Below are 27,478 nucleotides of genomic sequence, written 5' to 3'. Positions count from 1 at the left end.
AAAGCACCAGTGAAGATTTAAGAGAAGAGACCTAATTAAAAAAAAAAAAAAAATACCCTTAGCCACCACCACCAATAACTGTATGGACACTATTTTTACAAACATACACATTGCCATGGAGCATTGAACCTGAGGTCGATGTAATTGAGTCTCTTGCCTCTGATGGGCAAGAACTGGAGGTTTTAGAGGATACAGAGGCATATCTCCTCCACAGTGCACTAGTGATCAGGGGTTAAGCCGTGAAGCATAAAATTTGTCTAACTATGGATATCCCTAAAATAACCCCATCCTTTTTTGAATCCTGTGAAGTTCTTGGTCTCAACAATTTCCTACAGCAGTTTAACTACAGATTGGGTGAAAAATCTTTTTCCTTCTAATTTCATGGGCTGTCCCTCTCCCCATGTTCTTGTTTTGAGAGGGGTACTACAAACTGCTGCTTTACCTTTTATAATGTAAACAATATATTTCAAAAACACGTATCATCCTTCTGCTATAAAGGTAACACCCCACTAAAGCAAGCAGGAATTTCAGCTGCCTAGCCACCAACTGCTGATTTGGATATGCTGTAGTTCTTTGAGCATTAAAAGACACTGCTCAATAGGATATCTTAGTCAGAATAAGTGTCACTTTTATAACTTTATTGTATTGAAAAGCAGTTTAGTTTTCATCCACATTGACTGTCTGTAGACCTGCAAAAAAATAAAATAAAAAAATACAAATGATCAGTGACCAAGATAGTCTACTCTAAATCTTAGATGCACCTAAGGAGCTTTACTCAAAGCCACAATTAGCAGTTAACCACAAGATTAAGAATGCTGATGTCTTTTAATTAACCAACTAGGCTAAATAATAGAGATGAGCATTTTTAAAGCATCAAATAGACTGCCAACCTGAAGGTACAACTTAACTTACATTTATGAATTTTTTTTAATCTACTAGTGCCACAACGTTTAAGATTAAATTCACAGAATTATTCAGTTTCAAGGTTAGACTATCTGTCTGTGTGGGTCCGAGAGCAGCAGAGGTAACTGCTGGGCAAGAGAAGCCCCCCGCTTCTTCCTCTGCAGCAGAAATTTAAGAATAAAGTTCTTTGACAAGAATGAATCTAGCTAGCAACATACCAGAACAGCCACAGATACCCGGCAGAGTCTCCCTTGCAGCAGATGCTTAGTAGGCTTGGCTTTGCCAACCGCCTTGCTCACAAAACATGCAATGGAGAAGAGTATGTACACTTACTTTTGAAAGTGGTGACAGGTACATAGGTAACCAGCGTGTATAGTTTGTTGGGTGAATCTTCATCCTCATTGCGTTTTCTGGATAAACGTACACGGATGCGGTAAGGAACATTCCTATAATGAAAATATTGCATAAGTTTATGTAGTTTCCTTTTCAATACATTTTACATAAATGCAATTTCTGTCTGTTGAATTTAAGACAGACAATTTGAGTTTCGTGATATGCAGATTGCAGATCACCCTTAAACAAAGTGAGTCTTATCACACCTGGTATGTAAAATGAGTTCCTGGATGTTTCAGCCAAGAAAATACAGTAACTCCTCACTTAAAGTCATCCCTGTTTCGTTGTTACATTGCTGATCAATTAGGGAACATGCTCATTTAAAGTTATGCAATGCTCCCTTCTAACATCCTTTGGCAGCTGCCTGCTTTGGCTACTGCGTGCAGGAAGAGCAGCCTGTTGCAGCTAGCTGGTGGGGGCTTGGAACCAGGGTGAACCGGGAGCCCCCCTGGCTCCCCACGCTCCTAAGTTCCCTGTGCAGCCGCTGCCCCTCCCCCCACTGCCATGTGCAGCTCCTGCCCTCTACCTTGGAGCTGTTCCCCAAGACTCCTGCTTGCTGTGTGGGGGGAGGGAAGAGGGAGGCTAACGTCAGGGTGTCCCCCTCTCCCTGCTTACCCCATCTTCCATAGAGCAGGGGGGGACACACCAGGGCTCAGGACTGAGGGAGCTTGCAGCAAGCTGATCTAATTAACAAGGCAGTGTACTTAAAGGGGAAATGCACATATCTCCCTCCATTCCTGCTACCTTGTAGAGCGAGAGTGTTAACCCTTGAGGGGTCGGCAACTTCTGGCACGTGGCTCACCAGGGTAAGCACCCTGGCGGGCCGGGCCAGGCCAGTTTGTTTACCTGCCGCGTCAACAGGTTTGGCCAATCACAGCTCCCACTGGCCGCAGTTTGCTGCTCCAGGCCAATGGGGGCTGTGGGAAGCTGCAGCCAGCACATCCCTAGCGAGCCGCGTGCCAGAGGTTCCCGACCCCCTGTGCTAGTTCATCATTTAGCAGTAAGGGAAATATCCCACCCTCTGACTCTTCCACCTCAACCAAGCTTCACAATCATCATCACTGTGTACCAGTATTAAATTGTTTGTTTAAAACTTATACTGTGTGTGTGTATGTGTGTGTGTGTATATATATATATATATATATAGTCTTTTGTTTGGTGAAAAAAATTTCCCTGGAACCTAACCCCTCCACCCCCTCTCTCCCAATTTACATTAATTCTTATGGGGAAATTGGATTCGCTTAACGTCGCATTTTTCAGGAACATAACTACAACGTTAAGTGAGGACCTCCTGTAACTAAAAGAAGTGGCCTATAGCCCTTACGGATCTGGGGTGTTTACACTGTCACTGCCAATTCTGTATCTGAGGGCAGATCAGAGCACTTTTCATAGGCTTCTTAAAGTGAGGAGCTAGGGAGGGCTCTCCCAAGAAGCAAACAGTGGGACTATAAAAATGGGAGACATTTGGAAATAAGGACAGATCAGTCTGCTTTGAGGAACAAGCACCATTACTGGTGTGCTAGCTGAATATCTTTGCAAGTGTTTCCCACATGACCAACAGTAATACAGGGCAGACAAGTAGATGTTAATACATTCTGGACCTGTCACGCTCCCTGTCAGTACCCAGCTGGGGAAGCTAATGATCCAACCAGCAGACCAAATTCAGCGATGAATTCTGGTTACGTGCCACCTGAGGCATGTTGTGCATATGCTAAGAAAAAGATGCTTGAAGTCTCATCCTGGACAGAGCATAAAGCACTGTTTTCTAACTACCTGAGAATCAACAGCTAAACTTGTGTGTGTGTGAGGGGTTGCAAGATTTATCCAGATACTTATGGTATCATCTGATGGTAGCAGAACATGTTTTTTTAAAAAAGGGGGTATTTGAACATGTCACATGTAACAAAAGGATAAAATATTTGAAGCCTAAGTGGCCTGTGAGACATTAACTGTATTTAGTCCTTCAAAGCTAGTCCCAGCCTAGTATCCCTGTATATCTTATGTTTGTCATTTTGAGGATGTAACCGTTGAGGAAAGGAGGCACAAAATGATCTGTCCAAACTCTCTTTGAGGAGAACCTACATAGCTATTGCCCATAGTATAGAATTCAAGATTTTGAAACTGCCCTGCCACGAGAATCTGATTCTGCAGAGGAATAACGGTAGAGTGGTGAGGAAGAGATGCGAGTCCATGAACAGACTGCCAGGGGTGGGCAAACTTTTTGGCCTGAGGGCCACATCGGGTTTCCAAAATTGTATGGCGGGCCAGTTAGGGGAGGCTGTACCTCCCCAAACAGCCAGGGGTAGCCCGGCCCCTGACACCCCCCCTGCTTCTTGCCCCCTGCCGCCCCATCCAACCCCTCCTCATTCCTGCCTGCCCCCCTCAGAACCCCTGCCTGCCCCCATTCCCCACCTTCTGACCGCCCCCGACCACCACCCCAAACTCCCCTGCCCTCTATCCAACCCCTGCTCCCTGTCCCCTTACCGCACTGCCTGGAGCATAGCTGCACCACCCAGAGCATTCGGTGGCGCAGTGAGCTGAGGCTGTGGGGGAGAGGGGAACAGCAAGGGAGGGGCCAGGGGCTAGCCTCCTGGGTCAGGAGCCGTGCAGGAGAGTCCGGCAGGCTGGATGTGGCCCACGGGCCGTAGTTTGCCTACCACTGCGTTAAGTAGTGCCCTCTGCCCCCAGTTTCCTCCCCAAGGCTGCAGAGAAGACTCTTAGACCATGTCTACGCTTGGCGCTGCAGTGACACGTACAGTGAAGACACTCCATGCCGCCGGGGGAGAGCTCTCCCGTTGGCATAAAAAACCCACCCCTGGGAGCAGCATAAGTTATGTTGGCAGGAGAAGCTCTCCCGCCAACATAGCAGTGTGCACACCTGCATAGGGAGTGGAATATTCGCACCCCATAACAACACAAGTTTTGCTGACATAGGTGTCAGTGAGAGACCCACATTCACGAAGGAATTTACGCATCACTGGTATACCAAACCCCTACTCAGCAGCTGCCCAACCTTATTGTTTTTGATGTAAAAAGTTCCCTACCCTAGGTGCCAAGTTTCTGCATTCGAGTGCCTGTCTGACACCTACACCCCACCATGATTCTCAAACCAGATGAAAATAGGCAGGTCTTGCCTGCAGGGTCTTATTTAGTAGGTATGCTCGGAGCGCACCTAATTCCACACAAAATGACAAGGAGGGGAGGAGGCCTTCCTTATAACCTTGAGCCCAGTGACTAGGGTACTGAGCTGGGGTGTGGGAGACCCCAATTCAATTCCCTCCAAGCCCTGATGAGCAGAGGATTCCCAAGCAGGAGTTTCCCACCTCTCAGACGAGTGCCCTACCATCGAGCATAAGGAATAAAAAACTAATTAAAAACAAGTTTATTTTTTAAAAATCTGTCTAAAATTAAATTGATAACCTATATTAAGGCCTAAACTACTTATACCCAATCATTTAAATACTAAAAATAATATTAAATGGTACATACTTGCTACCAAGTTTAAAAAAAAAAAAAAAGTCAAACCACCAAACTAAGTACCTGGAACCAGATTTTGCATCTACTGCTGTCAAAAGCAAAGGTTAGCACTTCAGAACGAATATCTTCTTCATCTCTGTTTATTGAACTAGTTCAGCTCAATGACTAGTTCATTAAAAATTAAGTAACTGATTGGAAGAGGAAAACAAGCTTTTCTGCTTTTTCAACTTCCAATCTATTAATAAAAACTGGGTATGAGAGTGTGACCAGAAATAATCAGTTCAATTAATTAACTACAGATAATTCCTTTGTTTAATAAATAGGCCAGTCTTTCTTTGTTTTGCTAAACTTTTTTCTTACATATGCACCATATTTAATGTAATCTTATATAAACAATTAAAATGCTGGTTTTTGCATTTCATTGAATTTTAATTTCAATCCAAAGAGCTTGACAAATCAAAGTAAAAAAAAATATTGAGTCAAATGCATTATTAATCATTTTCTAACATAATAAAGTAAAATTAAGAATCTGAATAAATGTAAATTAAGCTATACAGTAGAACATCGGATTTACGAACTGCCCAGCTGACTACACACCTCATTTAGAATCAGAAGCATGCAATCAGGCAGCAGACTACATATAATACTGTACTGTATTTTTTTTTTAACTACTAAAAATAAAGGGAAAGTTCAAAAAAGATTTGACAAGTAAGGAAACTGTTTCTGTTATTGTTTCATTTAAATTAAGATGGTTAAAAGCAGCATTTTTCTTCTGCATAGTAAAGATTCAAAGCTGTATTAAGCCAATGTTCAGTTGTAAATTTTTGAAAGAACAACCACAACGTTCTTGTTCAGAGTTACGGACAACCTGAGGTGTTTGTAATTCTGAGGTTCTACTGTATAACTGTATACATGGGTATAGACACAGTAGTTCCTCCCAGGTAAGCAAAAAGCAGCACTAAATTTAGTGTAAAGACTATATATAGTTGCAATTCAACATATTTTGACGGTTACCAACCAATGAGAATCAACTTTTCTTTATGAAAATAAAAGAAGAGTACAAATACAAAACACTTATCAATTATTTAAATCAATCCACCCTGCTAGAGTCATTTGGCCCTACTTAATTACAAAGTAGATTGACTTCAAGAGTGATTGAGGGAGCCCTACATTAGAATATCACATCGTCCACTGGTTAGGGCACTCACTTGAGAGGTGGGGAACCCATGTTCAAATCCTCTCTCAGCAGAAAGGGGGGGAACTGAACTGGTGTCTCCCAAATCTGGGTATCTAGCCACCTGGCCAAAGATTATAAAGGAGGCCTAATTCCCCCCACCTTGTCTGAAGAGGGAGTTCCCAGCTGCATTTCGCAAACAGATAGGAACCTCCTTTGCAGCCCAGACCTAGCCGTGAGAAGGGGGGCAGGGCTTTCAACACAGCCCTCTAGTAGGCATCTCCCCTTGGCTAGTTTAGGTGGCTCCCCGCTTGGTGTACTGACTTGTGTGGATCCCATTTTCAGGTGCCTCTTTTTCTCCCCATTCATTGTCTAGGTGCCTAACCCAGGGTTTGTGGCTTCCAGTAATTTTCTAAGAAGCTAAACCCCTTTGTGGATTTGGGCCCTAAGCCCAAGATCTCACCCAATCACTTATAATACCAGAAAGGAAACATCTGCAAGCGAAAGGCAAATACTGGTGAACAGAAGAGATACTTAAGAGATTCTCCCATGTGTGTTTGTGACATTCTTCCTCCCCTACCCATGATTAAAGCCCCTGGGACATACCTTATCCCTTTGGCCCAGACTGCTTTATTCAATCTGGTGTCAATGCGTACATCAGGAGTACCCATCTCCTTCATTGCAAATTTACGGATCTCCTTGAGAGCACGGGGGGCGCGTTTCTTGAATCCCCTGAGAACAGAGAAAACGGTTATTTAGCTAATCTTTAATAAATATCCCTCGCACTGGAAACTTGCCATGGATCTAGCCAGACTGTCATTCCATAAGCATATAAAGCCAAAAGGTTTTGTTGGACTATGCTAACCTTATTGTTGTTGCAACAACTGAATCTTTTCTCAAAAATCAAAGTTATTTGTAAATAGACACAGATGTGTAATGTACATACAATTTCAATAAAATTTCACTACAACAAGCCTGTTGTACTAACTAGCTCCAAGGGCTTATTTCAAGTTGCCCCTTGGATGAGATTTTTAAACTAAGGTAGCACAGCACATGTCAAAGCACTATTTGTATATTGCTGACAGATTAATATCTAATGCTAGGAGTCGGTGGGGAAAGAGAGGTTAGGAGCAAGATGGCAGGAGGACGAAACAAGAGGGAAACACAAACAGTATTTCAGACCAAGTACCTCCTGGTAGTGAGAGAGAAAAAAAAGCAGCCTCAAAAAAGTAAATAAAATGAAATAGATTTATAGAATCAGAAAGTGGAAAGAACAAAAGGAACTGACTGAATCACCAGAGGAAAAAAAAAGTGTTTTTCCCCCTCCCCCACTTCTGTAGAAAAGTATTGATGTTTATCAATTATCTTCCATTCAGTAGAACAACTTCTCTCATCTATCCGATACTTTCCTATTATTGGCTCCTTAAAATTTATAAAACTAAACTCAAGTTAAAAAAAAAGTCTCTCTCCCACTTGAATATAACTATACAGCCAGCTCCCAAGTAAAATGACAGAGTTCCTGTACAAGTCTTCACTCTCTGTAAACTCAATAGCAGTGTGCTAAACCTAGGAAAAATCATGGAAAGTGAGAAAAACATCCTGAGAACTGCATTTGCTAGAAACCATAATCACTCAGGCCTTGATGCTGCAATTGGATCTGCACAGGTCTACATGCAGGTGCAGAACTGAGGCCTAATATACCCCATCACACTGAAATCAGCATCTTTAATTACAACCATCCACTGCCAACAGGTAGAAAGCTTACTGGAACCATTTCCAAACACCAGCCACCTTAAGCAGGTAAAGTAAGGTCAACTTTATCGTGACAAACAAGGCATGAAAAAAGCCACTCACACTCCATGGATCCGTTTGTGAATGTTGATGGTATATTCCCTAGTCACCACCTCATTGATGGCAGATCTCCCCTTCTTCTTTTCTCCACCTTTCTTTGCTGGAGCCATCTGTGCAACATTGAAAATCACAGACTCGGTTTGGGCCTTTCCAGCAAGTCATCTCTAACCCTTTCCCCCTCGCACATTAGGGTTTCTACAGTCAGAAGTCTAGTTCAGCTTAATCCACTTTCTACAGAGCACAAGCCTTGCAGGTTTCAAAACATGCAGCTTCAGTGTTACAACTCCATGATTCCCCCCTCCCCAGGCCCTACTGCAAGGTGCTGCACCACGCCTCAGTTTGCTTCCCTCTTCCCCCCTATGCTCACATGACACCCCGAAAGCACAGAACCAGGCTTTTACACTTGGCTCCAGCTTCCGGGGCACTCAGGAAAACCCCCTTGGCCCTGCCCTCAAAACCTGGAGCAAACCCTAGCACTAGAGATGCCTCCTACTGCTAAACAAGCACCCGCACCTCTCCCATCCGCCCTATACAAGGCCTGGGCCCCAGCCCCGTGCGGCCCCTGTGCCCATAACCCCCTCCCAGCCCGGCCCCCTGTGCCCACAGCCCCTCTCCTCCCCTCCCCCCCCAGCCCGGGCCTTTGCCCACATCCCCCCCAGGCCCGGGTCCCTGTGCCCCGCGCCCGCAATACCCGGTGCCCCGGGCGCGGGGTCCCCTGGCCACTCGGGCCGGACGGGGCCCGGGGCTCGGCGGGGCCCGGCGAGGCGGATGGCGGCGGATAGGCGGCCGGGCCCCGTAACGAGCCACTCACCCTGCCCGGGCACAGGTCGGAAAGGAAGGCGCGGGGGATTCTGGGACGAACCAAACCGGAGGGGGCGGGGGGAAGCGAGGAGCACTTCCGGGTTGGGGGAAGGCGGGACTGCGCCTGCGCGGCCCGAAGAGGCGGGGACCGGCGGTTGCAGGCAATGGGAGGCCGGCGGCGGGGACGCAGGATCGGGCCCTGCCTGCCGGAAGGCCGAAGCGCGGGAGTTGCTGGGCAACCCAGCAACCCTACAATAACAATCCCACCCGCGAGCGCCGCGTGCAGCCGGGGGGGGAGGGGGGTTGATGGGCGTTTGGTCCGTGTCCCGGGGGCTGCGGGAGGCTAGGGCGCGAGTCCAGCCTTTCCCTCTAACCTAGGGTTACCATAGTTCAGCAAGCAAAAAAGAGGATGGGAGGAGCCCCGCCCCCGTCCTGCCCTAGCCCCGCCCCTGCCCCTCCCACTTCCTGCCCCCCTCAGAACCCCCAACGATCCCCCCGTTCCTTGTCCCCTGACTGCCCCCTCCTGGGACCCCTGCCCCTAACTGCCCCCCCATGACTCGACCCCCTACCTAAGCCTCCCTGCTCCTTGTCCCCTGACTGCCCCCTCCTGAGACCCTCCCTCCATCCTAACTCGCCCCCTAGGACTCTACCCCCTACCTGTACCCTGACTGCCCAAACCCTTATCCACCCCCCCCAAAAAAGCCCCCCCGAACTCCCGACCCCCCCATCTCTTGACTGCCCCCTCCAAAATCTCCCTGCCCCTTCTCCTGCCCCCTGGCCCCCTTACCCTGCCGCTCAGAACATGGTGTTGGGCTCTGTGCGGAGCCGGACACGTGGCTGCGCTCCCCAGCGCAACACACAACCCGGTCCCTGCCCCTGCACAGTGCTGCCGGAGCAGGGCGCTGGGCAGCAGGGGAGGAGGAGCTGCCGAGGCCCGATGCAAACGGCCCGGCTGGCCGGCCGGCTCAGAATGCAGGGAGGGAAGGAGGGGGGGGGGAGGAGGAGCTCTACAGCTGCTCCAGAGTCCAGCCCGGCAAGCTGCAGGAGGAAGGGCTCTGGCTGCCAGAACCCCATGCGAGCGGCTGACTTTCCTGCAGCCCTCCCAGCCGCGCCTCGCTCTGCATGGGGGGGAAATCCCGGACATTTTTAGTGATTTACAAATTCCCCCCCCGGACGCTATTTTTAACACAAAAAGGAGGACATGTCCGGGTAAATCCGGACGAATGGTAACCCTACTCTAACCACAGGAGCGGATCTTCTCCTGCTGTGGGCGGAGTGCAGCGTTTGCGGCTTTAAGCAAATTACCACCAGACTTTCAAAAAACAAAACAAAAAACAACGTGGGAGTTGATGGATCTCATAGTCTAGCAATCCAGTGTCCTAACCCAGCAACTCCACAGTATCCTAGTGTTGTAACCTAGCAACCCTGCAATAACCCAGTGCAATAACCTAGCTGCTGTACAATAACCCAGTTCACTCTCTCAGCAACCCTTCAATAACAACACTGCACTGCAGCACTCTGCGAATAGTACGGCTATGTTATACACTACAGCTTACCTCAGCCTAGCTGTGTACAATAAATCAACCCGCAGTAATAAACCCAACACAGCATAACTGTCCTACAGTTAACATAGCACAGCCTGAGTGGTGTATAATATCAGCTCTACAACCCTAAAATAATAAAACAGTGCAGCATGATGACCCAACAATAATAATAGCCCAGTGTAGTGTAGCATTTTTACAGTAATAACCCAGTTTAGGCCTACAATAATAACCCAATACAATAATAACCCATGACTGACTACAGTAACAACCCCTACTGCATTATAGCCTTATAACAATAAGCCAGAGCACTGTGCCTGCTCTGCAATAATAAACCAGTGCAGAGCGACAGAGAGCCCTAAAGCAATAAATTGGCATAGCATGTTACAATTCAAAATGGGGCTGGGATATGCAGAAGTGAGCCCGACAGAGTTTGAGAAAGGATGGACATTGGCCCTCAGTCTATTCTTAAGAGCATCATATTCCTGTATAACAGTTAACTGGAAATCAAGCATGGCAAGTTTATAGTTTCCTCCTGTAAACGACTGGTTTTTGCCCCGGGCTATAAGATTCCAACAAACAAGATTATTGACTGCAGAAATGAACTGGTGAGGGGAATATTGAGAGTTTCAAGACCGGGGTGCTGGAACAATTTTTATAGTGGGGGTGCTTCCTGCATTGGCCTGGACGGCAAACCGTGGCCAGTGGGAGCCACGATTGGCTGAACCTGCGGATGTGGCAGGTAAACAGGGTGCTTACTATGTGCCAGAGGTTGCTGACCCCTGCTGTATACTCTGTATGTAACTGAAACCACTTTTAGACAGAGGGTGCAGCAGCACCCCTCCCTGGTTCCTGCACCTATGGTTAAGTCTACACCAAATTAAAAAAAAAGAAGTAATAAGCAAATGGCGAGGGCAAGAAATAACACTGTTACAGAAGATTTAAAGAAGACAACTGGATGGTTTTGACATGTGATATTTGACATGGTCAGACATACCGGAGTGTAAAGCACTAGAATCAGAGGAAGACTAAGGATGTCTTGGCTAGACACTGTGAAGAATGACAGAACAAAAAATGATTAACGATGAGTTAAGCTGTGAAGCTGATTCAAGACAGAAAGTGCTGGAAACACTTCACGAGCCCATCAGCGCTGTTGATCTGGAGTCAAAGAAGGAAGGGAGCATGGCCAGAGCACCTTGCACTCTGGTAATCCTTGTCAGTGCAACAGCCCTTTGGCTTCAGTTGTAGCCAACATAACTTAGAGCAGTGGTTCTCAAGCATATTTGATAGCACCCTCTCCTCCTTTGTACCTGGAGCAGTTTATCCCTCCCCCGCACCTCCAGGTGCCTGGCCAGCAGCCACTGCTCTCCATCCGCCCAGCTCTGAATGTGCACAGTAAGTTCCCTCCCACCCCAAGCTTCTCACGCCTCCTGCCCCCCATAATACATTCCGCCCCCTCCAATTTGAGAACCTCTGGGTTGGGGCAGCCCTCAAGCTGCTTTAATTTATGGCAGAGGCAAAACAGTCTCTAGCTGTGTCAGGACTGAGATCCCCACTTTGAACTTTAGGGTACAAATGTAGGGGCCTGCGTGAAAAACTTCTAAGCTTAACTACCAGCTTAGCTCTGGTTCGGCTGCCACCATCAATGGATTCCCTCCCTGGGAAGCCTTAAAAAACCCTCACCAAATCCCTGGTGAAAACAAATCCAAAACCCCTTGGATCTTAAAACAAGGAGAAATTAACCATTCCCCTCCTTCCTCCCACCAACTCCTGGTGAATCAGTTCCAACCCCCCTCCTGGGATCTACAACAGGAAAAAATTAACCATCCCCCCTCCTTCCTCTCACCAACTCCTGGTGAATCAAGATCCAAAACCCCTTTGGATCTAAAACAAGGAAAAATCAATCAGGTTCTTAAAAAAAAGGTTTTTAATTAAAAAAAAAGGTAAAAATCATCTCTGTAAAATCAGTATGGAAATTAACCTTACAGGGTAATCAAACTTAAAGAGCTCAAAGGACTCCCCTCTAGTCTCAGGTTCAAAGTACAGCAAACAAAAATAAACACTCTAGTAAAAGGTACATTTACAAGTTGAAAAAAACAAAGGAAAACTAACACGCCTTGCCTGGCTATTTACTTACAAGTTTGAAATAGGAGAGGCTTGTTTAGAAAGATGTGGAGAACCTGGATTAATGTCTGGTCCCTCTCATTCCCCGAAAACAAACACACTCCCAAACAAAGAACACAAACAAAAGCCTTCCCTCCCCAAAATTTGAAAGTATCTTGTCCCCTTATTGGTCCTTTAGGTCAGATGCCAGCCAGGTTACCTAAGCTTCTTAACCCTTTACAGGGAAAAGGATTTTGGAGTCTCTGGCCAGGAGGGATTTATAGTACTGTACACAGGACAGCTATTACCCTTCCCTTTATAGTTATGACAAGCTGTCTCCAGGATCAGGAAAGCACTAACAAAGCTTTAAGCCATATTTTTGTCTCCTACCCCATGGCTACCTTGGCTAAAACTAAAACCTTGGCTCTGCCCCATAGTGTCTTGAGAATTTTAAGTGAAATGATATTTCCCGATGAGGAACTAGTTACCTACAGGTACAAGTTTAATGTTGTTATCTTTTGGGGCTTCCTAAAGCAGTATTATTCTGGTTACCTGTGATGAAACAAGGAGAGGAACAACTGTCAGAATAGGTTTTTTTGGAAACAAACATCAAACAGTTTGTAAGGTTACAGCGAGCCTTTCAGGTCTAAATTGAATTACATAGTTAAACTGCCATAGGAAGGAGAATGTATGTAAATTCTGTAGTAAAACTTTTCAATTACTTTATTATGCTCCAAAGCAAATACAAATGTGCATTATTAAATGGAAAGAAAAAAATTATTTGAGGATGTATATAGCATGAGACAGCAATTCATTAATTTATTACTAAATAGCCACTCACAAAAATAAATAAATAAAAAGCACAAAAAACCCTTTATACTTGTGAAATGAGTTGATATTTCATATACAAAATAATTTCCACATAATTCCATATAATTTTATTTTATATAGAAATAGGTCATTATTACAACAGCTGTACAATACACTACTTTTTATTTTATAATTACATAAAATCTTTCTTAGAAACATAAAACATACAAAAAAGCAAAAAGTGCATTTTTTAAAGGAAAATTCAAATGTTATCATGAAAAAGATATGTGATAATTTGCAGCATCTCTAGTCATTGGGCCAAAACACAGTGCATATTTTTCAGATACTTGTTGCTATGACCAGTTGTAAGTGGGCTGTTCATATTGCAGAAAGACCCACTTTATATTAGCAAAGAGTCTACTAGAATTCTGGAACAATACAGCTGCATGATTGTGCTTATATTTTTAGTTCTCCTTCGCAGTCACAATTCACAGAGTAAACAGGAAACAGTCCAGTGTTTTTTGTTTTTAATCAAAAATTGCTGGTAGGGTAAACTGCTTTAATACCTTTAGGTTATAAATCAAGGGGTATAGATTGTGTAGCATTTTTAACTGTGACTGGGCTTTCTGTTTAATTGGATGTACCAGTCTGGCCACCAGAATAACAAAACAAATCTCTCTTTATAGAAAGTGCCTAGGTTATATCTTCTGTGCAGTTGTGCAAAACAACGATAATAATCATAATAAAAATAATCTCTTGTTCTCTGCTCTATACATTTTTGTTCCATTGCTTTTCTTCACAAAAGATGAACTGAAACAGTGTAGGCCAAGTACCTCATGTGTCTGTCCACAATCTTTAGGAATCAGAGTGCTCTCAGAATGATGTACCAACAAGAATGTTCTCCTGCCGCACAGCAATCAGTGATGGAGTTTGCACAGGATAGTATTCGTATTTATTTTCACTCAGCCTGATGATACATAATATTGTCATGAAACAGTGCAAACTGAATCCAACTCCTTTTCTGTTGCATTGTCTGCTGCAGTCCGCACTCTGTGGTTTGCTACTGCCATGGAGCTTTGAAATGAATGCATGTGCAAAAGTCAAAATTGTAGGTTCAGTCATTTCTTCTCTCCTGCCCCACAGGTCTATGGGTTATAGCTAATCGTGCATTGATTTTGCGGGTGTGGGACTCTATCATAGTGGCTGTGGTAGATTTGATGATTCTGACAAGCTACTGGTTCTTCTTGAAGCAAGTGGCAGTGGCTGCTGCTGTGTATGATGGTATCCTATATTTCCTTGCTGCTGTGAGTAGGACGGCAGGAGCAAAGGATCGGGTTGCTCACTGTGTAAAGGACTTGGTGTCTGCACCTACAGATAAAAGAAAATTCATTTGCGTGATCTGATACAAAAGTTCTTGTTTCTTAATGTGAAAGGTATTTTAGGAAATTGTTAGTTTGCAGCCTTATTCTTAGGCTAAATATTTCATAGACTGTGTCCTGGTATTGGTTAGCTTAGGTAATAGGGCCTGATCCTGCACCATTGAAGTCAATGGGAGTTCTAAAATTGACTTTAATGGGAATAGGATCTGTCCAATAGCACAGAAGTGGCTTTTCCATCAGTTTCAGTCTACAAGATTTTAATCCCAAGATTTTTGAAATCAATGGAATTTTGCTATTGACTTCAGGGGGAGGGATAGCTTGGTGGTTTGAGCATTGGCCTGCTAAATCTAGAGTTGTGAGTTCAATTCTCAAGGGGGCCACTTAGGGATCTAGAGCAGAAAAAATCAGTACTTGGTCCTGCTAGTGAAGGCCGGGGGCTGGACTCAATGACCTTTCAGGGTCCCTTCCAGTTCTATGAGATAGGGTTTGGGATCAGCTTTACAGGCCCAATTCAGCTGAAGTTAATAGGAAGACTCCTGTTGACCCCAATATGGGTTGGATTAGTCCCAAAGAATAAATCAATTAGCTGGTTTATATCACCTGTTTTTTTCAGGCTGTATGCTCCTTGCCACTTGAGGGAGAAATATGGGTTAAAAAAAAGAAGGTTGTTTGTTTGTTTGTTTATTTATTTAAATAGGGATTACTGTGAGAGAAGAGCTATTCAGGGAGTCTTTGTCCAGGGTGAGAAAAAAAGCATAGAGAGCACAGCACAGAAGCTATTAGAGTCCATGAAACAAGATGAAATCCTTTGGAGGGCGTATTAGATTTAGAAATTGGCTTTTGGCTTCAATATCTGATCAACCCATTTCCAGTCCAACCCAGCTGCACTTTATACTAGTATATATATTCCTGATATGGGTAGTTCTTTGGTCTGTGATGACTTATTTAATAATAACTATAATACTTTGCTCTTCCATATCATCTTTCAGGATTTGCGAGCCTTTTACAAACACTAATTACTACATAAAACACTCCTGTACTGTAAGTATCCTTAGGCCCATTTTGCAGATGGACAGAAATTAAACAGTTTGCCCAAGTCACACAGAGAGACAACAGCAGAGTTAGGAATAGAACTCCGGAATTCTGATACCTAGCCCCAGTCTAATCATTATAAAATGTCCTGTTCCTCACCACTGTTGAAGTCCTTTGCCTGATATGCATCTAAAACTATTAAATAAAGTGAACTGATGTTTCATATACAGTTATTTCCAGGGTTGCACTCAACTCAGTCGAAGTTGTAGCTTCAACACAACTATAGTAGCTGGATTCTGTTTTGGCTTAGCACATCAGCAACAGCACTATCACCTGAGTTCCACCTTCAGAAACTTTAATGCAGAATGTGATGATGTAAAAGATAGTAAAAAAAAAAACCACCTGGATTTTCAGATCTCATTTCAAATTTGTGGTACTGGCAGTTAGAAAAAGCACAGTTAGAAAAATCATCTTTTGACTTGTAAACTGAGGAAATTTAATACAGAAGCAATGAGACACTAAAGTTTAACCCCATGATGACAATTTTCTGACTGACTGTGACTGTGATTTAAGTACATTTGGGTTTGCCATATTAATTTTCCAATTTACAGTATTGGTATTTTTTTTAAATATTTTGACTTAGCTTAATGCTTAATTGGTGTGTTTGAAAGGTTCACATAACATTTCAGGTCCTTATTCAATTTCTATGATATTTGCAAAATTTAACATCTTTAGTATGGAAATCTATGTAGCACATGCCCAGTCATGTTCCCAATGAAGTTTATGGCAAAACTTCCACTGACTTTGGTGAGAGCATGATCAGACCCCATTTGTTCTGCCATCTAAAGATCATAAGTTCTTTACTGCTTTGCATATTATTGCACAGATACAAAGTGTTTATTATCCTTTCTGTTCTAGCCCACCTGTAGGTAGCAATGCTGCTGCTGTTGCTGGAGTTGCATAGGTTGCAGAGATGATGTCTGAGAAGGCTGTGATGCAGAAAACCGTGGATGTAACACTGCCTGTCCCATCAGCACTATAGGTGAACTGCTGCTGGAAGTTTGCAGTTCCAGACTTTGAAACAATTGTTGGTTTTGAGAATATCTATTTAAAAAAAATCAAGAATAAACTGTTGAAAAATCAGATGTGATGTCAGGGTACTAGGGCTAAAATCCTTATCCTTAAAATAGTGTCACTGGACCTTTAATGATAGGGACCTCAATTTCAAACTCATCTGAAAGACAGCACCTCTATCTGCACGTTTCCCCGAACAATATGTTGAGGAACTGGTTAATTACTGACTCAGAGGGAAGAATGCCAGCTAATGAATTATCAGCCTAAAATCCTGCATCTTCTTAGGTTTCCTGAAACATCTCCTATTAACATAGGGTTCAGTTGTGAGCCACCTTACAGGATTAGGCCTGGCACAGATTATAAATTCTCCAGAACAAGGTCGGGGGAGGGAATGGGAAAGGGAAAGGAGGAAGACCAGGAACAAGATTGTGAATGAGAAATTGAGCACAACTATGTTTTCCCCTTTGGTTTGGAAGGAATGAAAATTAATTTGGTTCATTTAGCAGCTTCTCATGTAGCACCAAGATGCTGGGCACCTAGTTCTTCTCTCACTTGCACTTGGGTAAATCAGGAGAAACTCCACGGATATCAGTGGAGTAAATCAGGGCCGGTGTAACCACTAGGAGAACTAGGCGGCTGCCTAGGGCGCCAAGATTTAGGGGTGCCAAAAAGCGGTGCCCCCAATTTTTTTTTACACTATTGCTCCTGGCGGGGGGACGGGCTGCTTGCAGCTGCGTTAGCACCTACCTCTGCGGGCATCCTCTGCAACCACGGGCCCTGCCGCCGCGCCCCACATCACTGCCTGCCCGCGCCTCCCCTGCCAGCCCGGAGCTGCCTCCTCCCCAAGCCCCCAGGATGCCTTTGCAGGCTCAGTCCTGGCTCAGTATTCGAAATAAATTGCCCTGAGTTTCAGAAATACTGAGAACCCCAGAGTTCCCACAGACACTGGGAGAACCGCAGGTGCTCAGCATCTCTGAAAATCAGGCCCAGAATGACACTGATGCCTCTGCCCTGGGCCAGAGCTCTCTGAGTAAGGGGCTTCAGCAGCAATTGGCGTGGGGCAGAGTAAAGCAACCAGGACGGTCATGACGGAGGCTGGAACTCTGTCCTCGCCTCACACGGGGGGAAGACAGGACTTCAGACACCCCCTCCCACCTGCACTGCACTATCCAGCCCAGGAGCAAGGAACCATTTCACACCTTAGCGCTGGGGGGGGAGCTGAAGCCCAGAACGGGGAAGTAAGTTGCCTGAAGTCATCCAGTGAGTTGGTGCCAGGGTGGAGAATAGAAGCCAGATCCCGACTCCCAGCTTTGTGCTCTGATCCCCAAAACAGCCCTTTCCAGATCCATGGGGGGCAGTGGGGAGGCAGGAGGGACTCTAGCCACGTATAGGAGACCCAAGGCCATTTATTTTCATTAAATATGTAGACTAAATAATGAAATTAATAAATTTTCAAGCCGAACATGTATTAATTCTAATGAACAATGCCACATTATGCAGCATTCATTTGTGAAAGTTTATAATAAGCGATGCTCCAGGGGGAGGGGAACAGGAGGGCGGGCGCAAGGTGGAAGTTTCGCCTAGGGGGCAAAGTATCCTTGCACCGGCCCTGGTGGAGTAACACTGATGTCAGACTAGAGTGAGAGGAGAATCAGGCCCTAGCAATTCAATTCTGACGCTGAGCTCAGATATTTAGTATATTTCCTCGTACTCATTTTGGTGGATCAGAAACTCAGCATTGGGACAAGTACTAAATGTGAGAGAGAGAAACAAAGAAAGGTTCCCTATTCTTGGCTTGCTGAAATCCCACTAACACATTCTGTTTCTCACAATAGTTATTTTAGACACTGAACCAACCAGAAAGGGTAAGATTAACCCTAGAAGCCTCGTACTCAAAGAGAATCAGAACTGATGTTTACTAGTACTGGCAGATCTCATTATAAAAGGCCATGCTCTCTCAAAAGTCACTTCAGTGCTTTATTTTTCACAAGTAACATACTTAGCCTGGCGTCCAGCCACACTGATATCTGAAGCGAGTCTTGAATTACAGGAGCCAGGCATCATTGGCTGAATAGGCTGGCTGAGCAACAGTCTTGCACATGGGAAAGAGAAGAACTAAGTTACTGCATGAACATGTATTCCAACTCACAATCTAGTTCTCGGTAATCTATTGATTTTTAACCCATTTTTTCTTTCAAGGCATATGTATTTTCATTTTAGTGCTGTGATTTTCAATGTTTTTTCATTTGAGGACCCCCTACAAAGTTTTGAATGGCAGTGTGGACCCCTTTGGAAATCTTGGACTTAGTCTGCGGACCCCCAGTGGTCTGCAGACCTCAGGTTCTAGTGCCTTTCACTCCACAACTTTGTTAACATACCTCACCCTCCTTAGTGTTCAGAATCCTCATCTATCATGTAGTAAAATGATAAATGGACAGCTTTTTTGTCAGGGCAGAATTGATTAATTTATTAAAAATCATTTACCTCAGTTGTCGGTCCTGGCTGAAATCTGGACTAGCATGACACTGGTTGCTATCCTGTGCTATAGCAGCAGATGGAGCCATGTTCACAGCCTGTGGGAGCACAGCAGAATTGGTAAATTGTGAAGCTAGGCTGCTGGATGAGTGACTGGTGTTCTGCATTACTTGTGCACTTCTCATTGATTTCTGATACTAGACTACAATTTTTAAAACACACACACACACTCTCTCTCTAACTATAGATTTTTATTATGTCAGGAAATATATGAGCAAAACCTATGGTGTGTTATAGGAGGTACCCTTGTGACCAGTTTTTGGAGAAAGACTTAAAAATCACATACGGTGATCATGTGACACAAGCATAACCTTAATTATTACATGATGAGGTGTGCCCTGTGTGTGTGTGTGTACACAGGCAGGTGCTATCGCAGTACAAATAATAAATTTTAAAAGTCTGTAATATGTTATTTATTACCCTCACATATGCACCACAACTATTTCACCATGTTTTATTTTATAGACTTTTCAGAGTATTTGACTCTGAAACCAGAGTACTCTGAAAGCAAAGCAGGCCCTGTAATTCTAAGAACCAGTTCTGGAAACACAGAAACCCCCAAGACAACACCAAAGCAAAATTAGAAGGGATCACTATTGTCATTTAAGCCCTGTGATGGGAATAAACCTTACTATGTAGAAAAGGATTTTTTTCAGGGTGGATTTGCTTTATATCAAATTGATTTAAATCACTAGTCAGGAAGACTCGATTTAATTATGGATTTCTACATAAAAGTGCATTCTTGTTAGTTGTTATAACCTTAATACATATTCTTCACAACTCAGAGATAGATGTAGGTTTCATTTTTAGAAGATACACACTATACATTTTTAAAGTGATTTATTTTGAAAACTTTTCAGATTAGTTTTACAGCTACATCAGAAAATGAATGATTGTTTGGTTATTTCATTTACCAAAGGTAACTGAAGCAGATATTTATGAAGTCATTGGGAGGTGAAATATCTCCAATTCAAGAGGTTAATCATTAATATTTGGAGGATTTTCTTGCCATGCTGTATTAGGAGGAGAACATCACCAGACAGACATGTAAATTGTTTTATTTAACTAAAACAACAACTTTATGTATTCTGGATTTTTTTCTTCAATGGCAAACATATACTATTTTAACAAAATAAGCATATGAATTTTTGAATTTAGTTAAACATTCAAGATTTTTAAAATCAGGGTTTTTTTTTTGTTAAAATTGTTTTTAACTAAAATAGTTAAATGAAATATATATTTTTTTAAACAAAAAATTAAATCGACTGTCAGCCAGGTCAACACGAGAAACTTAAAATATTGGCTTTTGCAGCTAACTCAGTCGTCTTCACCTTCATTTTCCTGTTTGTTTATAATCTGGAAAAGTAAAACAAGGTTTCCTGCTTTTTCAGATCCCAAATGATTTCTCAGTTTGGAATGCATTAGTCCAAAGGAAGAAAATATTCTTTCTACACTGGCAGAAGAAGCTACTGCTGTTAAAAGTGAGATTATCACTTCAACAGTCTCTGAATCCAAGTGCTTAAGTGACTTCCACCAGTTCACTGGTGTGACTTTCTTTAAAACATCATCAGCAAACGTATTTCTTGAATGGTTCACCCTTAGCTCTGAAGTTTATTATGGTTGGCATTATGGAGGGACAATTGCTGGATGTACATGTCATAGCCAACTCCTCTTCTTCAGCAGTTAAGGTTTGACACTGGTCCCGAGTATTGAGAATATTTGCAAGAAAATGAGCTGGAGATAGTGCTTGTCCCATTCGTTTTTTTAATGCTTGTAATTTAACTCTGTCATTGCATATTTCTCTTTTTAAGATCTCACTCGGTTCCTTCCAAATTTCAACAGCATCAGCAATAAAACAGCTGTTTCCCTGCATTTTGTTCAGGGCTACAGAAATAGGCTTCAAGGTACTCAGCATGTGTTCAACATTTCTCTTAAGCCCAATGTTGAGAACTTTGGCTGTGACAGTGCCATCTATTTTTTCACAATTTTGTTCACAAACTGTCATCAGATTAGGCCAGTTCTTGATATAGTGCTCAAAACAGTGCACTACTGTGTTCCATTGCATGTCTTGTGGGAGAGTTAGGTTGGTTCCTCCCACTTTTTTCGGAGCAGCTGCTGCAAAGTGGTTGTTACGGAAGTATTTTGCAGTTTCAACAACATTAGCTTTTATTTCTGGAACACTGAAGTCTTTGGCTAGGAGGTGCATCAAATGAGCACTGCAACTGTATGTTATTAGTTTGGGACTCCCTTCTAAATTTCTTCTCATCTTGGATACATTTGCAGCATTGTCTGTGACCAAGCTGCGTACTAGACATTTGAATTTTTTTTCCACAGTTTGTTATAGCTTTTACTTCTACTTCTTGTAAGTATTCTGCTTCTGTGCATTTCCTGATGTATCAATTGTTTCTGTATCGACATTCCCTTCTTCTGTTGTCACACAAGCACATACAGCAGGATCACTGTGGATATTGCTCCACGCATCAAGACTCAGGTTAACAATTTTACCCTCTAGATCTTCTGCACATTGCTCAATTTCTCTTTCATACACTTTATCCAGCAATTTGCCTGCGACATCTGCTCTGTTGGGTGGACTGTATCCTGGTCTTAATAACTGAACCATGTTAATGAAGTGTAGGTTCTCAATCATACGGAAAGGAGAGTTTGTTGCATAAACAAACTGGGCAATTTTTTCATCAATTACCTCTTTTTGTAATCTGCTGGTTCTTATCACAAACTTATCTATGGTTGTTTCTGGATGATGGAGATTTTTTCTTCTTTTTGCTACAAGTGATATACTGTGGCTATGTGACATACATGATGTGACTGAAATACTATCATTGGCAGATAAGTCTGAAACTATAGAAAATGATGGTGATCTTGAAGGTGGATAGTCTTCAGAATCCTGTACGTTGAGGATGGATTCTCCTAAACAAAATAAGACAATGCAGTTATTTAATTATTATTACCATACTGCTCATTTAGTATTACTCATTACATTCACTGACACTCAGTACAACTTTAAAGGTTGAATTGTAAAAAGAAGATCTGCCTATTTCAGCTATTTATTTTTTATCACAACTGCATCTAAAATAGTACCATAGAGTAACAACTATATTTTTTGCTCAAACATAAGAATTCAAGAATAGTCCAGAAGGAAGACAGTCATCCCTTAAGAGAGAAGTATGAAATAAAAAAGTTTACCAACCTAAAGATCCTGCATGTTCAGATATGTTCCTTTCATCATCTTCAATGCAGCTTCCTCCTGAGAAGGAACACTTCTCATGATGTTGTTTCATTCGGGCAACCAGGCCTTGCATTTCTTTGTTGCACTGTTTGCATTTTGCACGCATGCCTGTCTTACTCATAGGTAGAGGAATTTCATTAAAATATTCCCAAACTGGGTCTCTTTTATGGCCTGCTCCCATTATAGGTTTTCTCTTCTAGTGAGAGAATGGTATGGTAGATCTCAAATCAATGAAAGCTACACTCAGAAAGACCTCAAGACTTCTGGAATATGCTGCTCAAACAGTTCACTTTTGTTTCTACTGCCTGTCCCTCCCTTCTCACATTTATCTCCAGTCTTCTTCTCCTTGTCCAGATCTATTCCGCCCCCAACAATCTTCTATTCATTGAACCTTTTGAAACTTTGCACTTTTAGAGAGAGGTAAGGGATTGACTCTGTGTACACAAATTTGAGAGGGACAATAGGCTTCAGGTCTGTTATTTCTCATCTCTATATATTATTTATTTATTTATGTAAAAACATTTTTGCTGTTAACAAGCATGTTATCTCTGGAGACACAAATCCAGTTTGAGAACTGCAAAACTAAGCATCTCTGATGGTATCTTCTAGACTGAGCACTGAGTCCCATTGGGTAGATAGAAAGGTTAACCTAAACAATCTATACAGAAGACCCATAAGATTGGGTCCCTAATCCATGAACTATTGAAACTCATTTACAAAACTTTTCTTAAACATTACATGAATATATTGTCTCATACTACAGAATTAGAATTTATAATCCCTATTCCACGATGAGATACCTTTGAGCTATAATGTATCTTAATTAAAACTATCTTTAGAAACATTGTTTCCTCAAAAATAATTTTATCAAAAAATTCCGATTTAAATAAAAAAATCAGATTTTTTAAACAAAATCGTTGATTTTTATCCACCCTGATTTTTTTTATTATTATAAACCATGGGAGCATTTTAATAGACTTGTTATAACACAAGGGCACAGGAGGTTAAGAGGTACCACTGCGTGATTTGAAGGTACAGTTGTAAATGTGTTCACCGAACAGCAGTAGGTGAACAGAAATAGGGGTGTGTGCTGGGATCATGCTGAAGAAGGAACAGTGGAAATGCAGAGAAAGCTCTGCAATAAGGCAGAAAAATAACTATGCTGAGCATACTCGCAGAATCACAGCTCTCAATTACTACTAGTTAAGAGTTTAATTTTATTTCTCTGGGCTGGAGTCTGTTGCTCTTGTAAGATGGTGTTCTCAGTTCAGTTCCTTATGGGCAAGCCCCACACATCAACAATACACCATCATAACTAGCCATAAATAGGCTGTGTTGATGGTCTCAGGCCACGACTGACTGGGTGTGTCAGCAAACTAGCCACCAGGACAAGGTTAAAGCACTTTTTTGGTGCTGGAAAGGTTGCCTTGCTGTTGCAGATACTGCCAGTCTCCGTGGTTGTCAACCTGTCAGCTTTCATGAACAATAAAAGAAAAATAGGTCTCCACACACGCCCCTGTTCAGTTTTAAAGCAGAAACAAGCTGGCTGCATAATGCTCCTGGTTCAGATCTTTAAAAAAAACAGGTCTTAAAGTAAAGGAGAAAGCTAAGGGGAGAAGCTTTTGTTTAGAAGGAAAGATAAAAAAGGCCACACGTTTCTATTTACAATACTGATGTCGTTATCTGTGATCATTCAGTAATGACTTCAGTGGCTTGTATCCATATTCATTTCTTTGTAGTGAAATAATATGTTTACCTGGCTTGATACCACATTTGCTTCTCTTAACATTTGCTGGTTTGCTGGTTGGGAAGATGCAATTTGCCCGTGAAGTTGAGGACTGGGGATAAGCTGCTGCTGAGAAATGACCCTTGACCTCTGCTGTAGCTGCTGAGGATCTGTCTGCTGTATGTTGCTAAAGCTCAGGGACACTGTTGGCTGCTGTAAAAACATCTGGAAAAAAGAAGAACTTTTTTTTCTTTTTCTCTGAAATAAGCTCTCATATCCTAAAAGGAAGATCATAATATTTCTAAATTAATTAACATTGTGCTATAGTTAATTGTGTATCATATGCCCTTTTTAGAATATATATTGTGCAATCTTTTTTTTTTTTGAAGTATATTCACTGTTCATGAATGGTGCCCTAAGGCTGAAGTCCTCTCTCCACACAGCAAAGCACAAAACCGTAGCAGCAGTTCAATGGGCATTAACTCTGTTCTGGAGGGACCACCTGTGGGGATAGGAGATTAATTCTGTGCCCATTCAATCCTTGGCCTCTCTTTTTAGCAAAGAAAGCTGAGGCTGTGTCACGTTATTTACTTGAACTGGGACCGTATAGAACATGGTTGCAACCAAGGTCCTATAGTGGCACCAAATCTTGTATAAAGGGGGTCAAATGAGGTGTCTAAGACAAGGTTATGGTTTGCTGGTTATGATTATGTTGTCTATATGTGTGTATCAATTTTGTAGTTGAAGTTATGAACATCGGCTGTATACTGTCTGTATTTCAAACTTATGCTATGCTTCTGGGAGACATCCCAGACAAGTTGGTGTTAGCTCTGCCTAGCCTGCTTGATGGTCCATTAAGGACCATCAGCTATACAATTGACCCACTGAGAGAAGGCAAATACGCCTTGCAACTCAGCAAAGTATGCAGGGACTGGCCCATGTGACTCCAGACTCCATTTTGCTGTAATTTTCCGCAATAAGGACAAAGAGGTGTTCTTACACCTGGAAAGGACTATAAAAGGCTGATGCCTCTCCTCCATCTTGTCTTCAATCCTGCTTCTTACCTCTGGAGGGACTTTGCTACAAACTGACGCTCTACACAAAGCACTGAATGACCCATCCCAGCTGGGGATGTAGTCCAGAGACTTGATTTGAACCTGCAGTTTCTTCTATCACTGCTACAAGCCTGAACCAAGAACTTTGCCATTACTGTATGTAACTGATTCCATTTAATCAATTCTAGCTCTCATCTATATTTTTTCCTTTTATGAATAAACCTTTAGATTTTAGATTCTAAAGGATTGGCAAGGATTGGCAACAGCGTGATTTGTGGGTAAGATCTGATTTGTATATTGACCTAGGTCTGGGGCTCGGTCCTTTGGGATCAAGAGAACCTTTTCTCTTTTACTGGGGTGTGGGTTTTCATAACCATTTGTCCCCATAACGAGTGGCACTGGTGGTGATACTGGGAAACAGGAGTGTCTAAGGGAATTGCTTCTGTGACTTGTGGTTAGCCAGTGGGGTGAGACCAAAGTCTTCTTTGTCTGACTGGTTGGTTTGCCTTAGAGGTGGAAAAACCCCAGCCTTGGGCTGTAACTGCCCTGTTTAAGTAGTTTGTCCTGAATTGACACTCACAGTTGGATCCTGCCAGAACTGCATCGTTACAGGCTGCCTTCAAATTTGTCTCCGGTAGTTCAACACCATAAAGGAGTGTCTGGCTGAGTCTTTTTAATGATGTCACAGCCAGGCACAAGCTCCCAATGTTGCATGGCTTATCCCTTGTCCCTGAAAAGCTATGTACGGCTATGTCTACTCTATGGAGCCTATGTCGGCATAGGTATGCTGGCATAGCTCCCTAGTGTGGACACAGCCTACACCAGGGGGTCTCAAACTTCATTGCACTACAACCCTCTTCTGACAACAAAAGTTTAATTACCTGACCCCAGGAGGTGGACTGAAGCCTGAACCTGTCCCAGGCAGGTGGGAGTGGGCAAAGCCAAAGCCCAAGGACTTCAGCCCCAGGTGAAGGGCCTGTAACCTGAGCCCTGCAGGCCAAGGTTGAAGCCTTTGGGCTTTGGCTCTGGGCGGTGAGGCTTGGGCTTCACCTTCAGCCCCAGGCCCCAGCAAGTCTAATGCCAGCCCCACTTTGGGGTCCCGACCCACAGTTGGAGAACCGCTGGCCTACACTAATAGAAAGAAACATCCCCCGCCCCCGCGCTCTTCCCTCAACATAGCTGCATTTACACTGGGGAGTAGCTCAGCGTAGCTATGCAGGTCAGGGGTGTAGTTTGTTCATGCCCCTGACCAGCAGAGCTATACCAACGTAACTTTTAAGTGTAGACCAAGCCTTAATAAACTGGTGAGCACTATACTTCGGTCTAACTTCCAGTCAGATAACTATCTCCTGGTGTTATGCCTAGTCAGGCCATGAGGGGCACTTAAAATATTATGACAAAAAGCTAACAGAGCACCTGTTATCTACTCAGTGCTTCTGTAAACAATTCGACACTATTTATTTTACTGCAAAGTGATGCAGTCTTAAAAGTTGCAGTTTCTTTTGTTTTTCTAGGGGCTATTTCTGTTGTTATGGTAATGCAGAAAAAAAAGCCATCATTTTAAACAGTATCTTATTAATGTTGCAAGTTGTCTTTGTAGTGTTTAAAACCTAGTCAGAGATCGACATGCCACATCAGAGGCTGCAGACATTCTTCAGTCCGATTCTGATTTCACACCAGTTTTACACTTACGTAAAACTATTAATTTCAATGGAGTTACTCATGATTTACCTTGGTTTAGGTGAAATCAGAATCACAATTCCTTATTAGCCTCATGCCTTACAACACATCTGAGGTATGTCCAGTAATGTACACCTTGTATTACCAATTCTCTAAACTGTCACATCCTTTACACTTCCTTTTTGGAAAGACAACACACCTTTCTTCAACAGAGCTGACATGGTAAATTGTGTTTCCTTTGTGTAAGTATGTTTTGGTGCATCATATAAGTACGTATTTACCTAATTTTTAAAATACATATGACTTGTTCATTAAATTATGTTAGTTTAAAAATGTCTATATTATTTTTATTGAAAAAAAGATCCACTCCCAACCCGACCTTTTTTATGCCAAGTTTTAGCTCACATAAAAAGTTACAGTCAAATTAAAAACCTCTAAATTAAAAGCAAGAAGCAATTAATGGAAATGTTGATAGACCGTAAAGTAACAGTCCTAGTGGCAGTTTTTCTGTAGGCCCATGACACCTTCAAAAAAGTTTGTATTAAATACATAGGTCACGTAATGCAGTTGTGACTGCTCACAGGAGGTCTGAATTTAGCTTATAGTGTTTTATTTTTTGAAACATAGCTCATTAAAAGATGCTAAATGAATCTGGGGTTCTTAATCATCAGTCCAAAGGGCTTCACTAAAGAGAGGATCA

The 27,478-nt window shown here is 42.8% G+C and overlaps 2 protein-coding genes across 4 annotated transcripts in view; both read right to left on the bottom strand.

Annotated features, from left to right (window-relative positions):
• Positions 1-617: 617 nt before the first annotated feature.
• On the bottom strand, positions 618-8,759 carry RPL31 (ribosomal protein L31). Of its 2 annotated transcripts, none has more exons than XM_034757989.1 (5): positions 8,610-8,759; positions 7,802-7,908; positions 6,554-6,679; positions 1,237-1,349; positions 618-689 (listed from the first exon to the last, which is right to left on the bottom strand). In XM_034757989.1, the coding sequence occupies exons 2-5, from the start codon at positions 7,906-7,908 to the stop codon at positions 658-660; spliced, it is 378 nt and encodes a 125-aa protein (XP_034613880.1). In that variant the 5' UTR covers positions 8,610-8,759; the 3' UTR covers positions 618-657. The 2 variants fall into 2 exon arrangements, with proteins under 2 accessions (XP_034613880.1, XP_034613881.1); XM_034757990.1 differs by lacking the exon at positions 8,610-8,759 and adding an exon at positions 8,490-8,511.
• A 4,256-nt stretch (positions 8,760-13,015) lies between these two features.
• Positions 13,016-27,478, bottom strand: part of NPAS2 (neuronal PAS domain protein 2) — a 146,914-nt gene continuing 132,451 nt past the window's right edge. The window contains exons 17-21 of one of the 2 annotated variants that reach the window (XM_034757982.1): positions 24,074-24,268; positions 19,023-19,111; positions 18,538-18,630; positions 16,388-16,568; positions 13,016-14,421 (exon numbers count right to left, since the gene is read on the bottom strand). In XM_034757982.1, the coding sequence (XP_034613873.1) occupies positions 14,248-14,421; positions 16,388-16,568; positions 18,538-18,630; positions 19,023-19,111; positions 24,074-24,268 (732 nt within the window). In that variant the 3' untranslated portion in view covers positions 13,016-14,247. The remainder of the gene's footprint in view (positions 14,422-16,387; positions 16,569-18,537; positions 18,631-19,022; positions 19,112-24,073; positions 24,269-27,478) is intronic. The other variant, XM_034757981.1, reaches the window with a different exon arrangement.

Source organism: Trachemys scripta, chromosome 1 (assembly GCF_013100865.1).
Source record: "Trachemys scripta elegans isolate TJP31775 chromosome 1, CAS_Tse_1.0, whole genome shotgun sequence".
In the NCBI taxonomy this organism is placed as follows: domain Eukaryota; kingdom Metazoa; phylum Chordata; order Testudines; family Emydidae; genus Trachemys; species Trachemys scripta.
The sequence above is the reverse complement of the archived record's forward strand: the minus strand, read 5'-3'. Positions and strand labels throughout refer to the sequence as shown.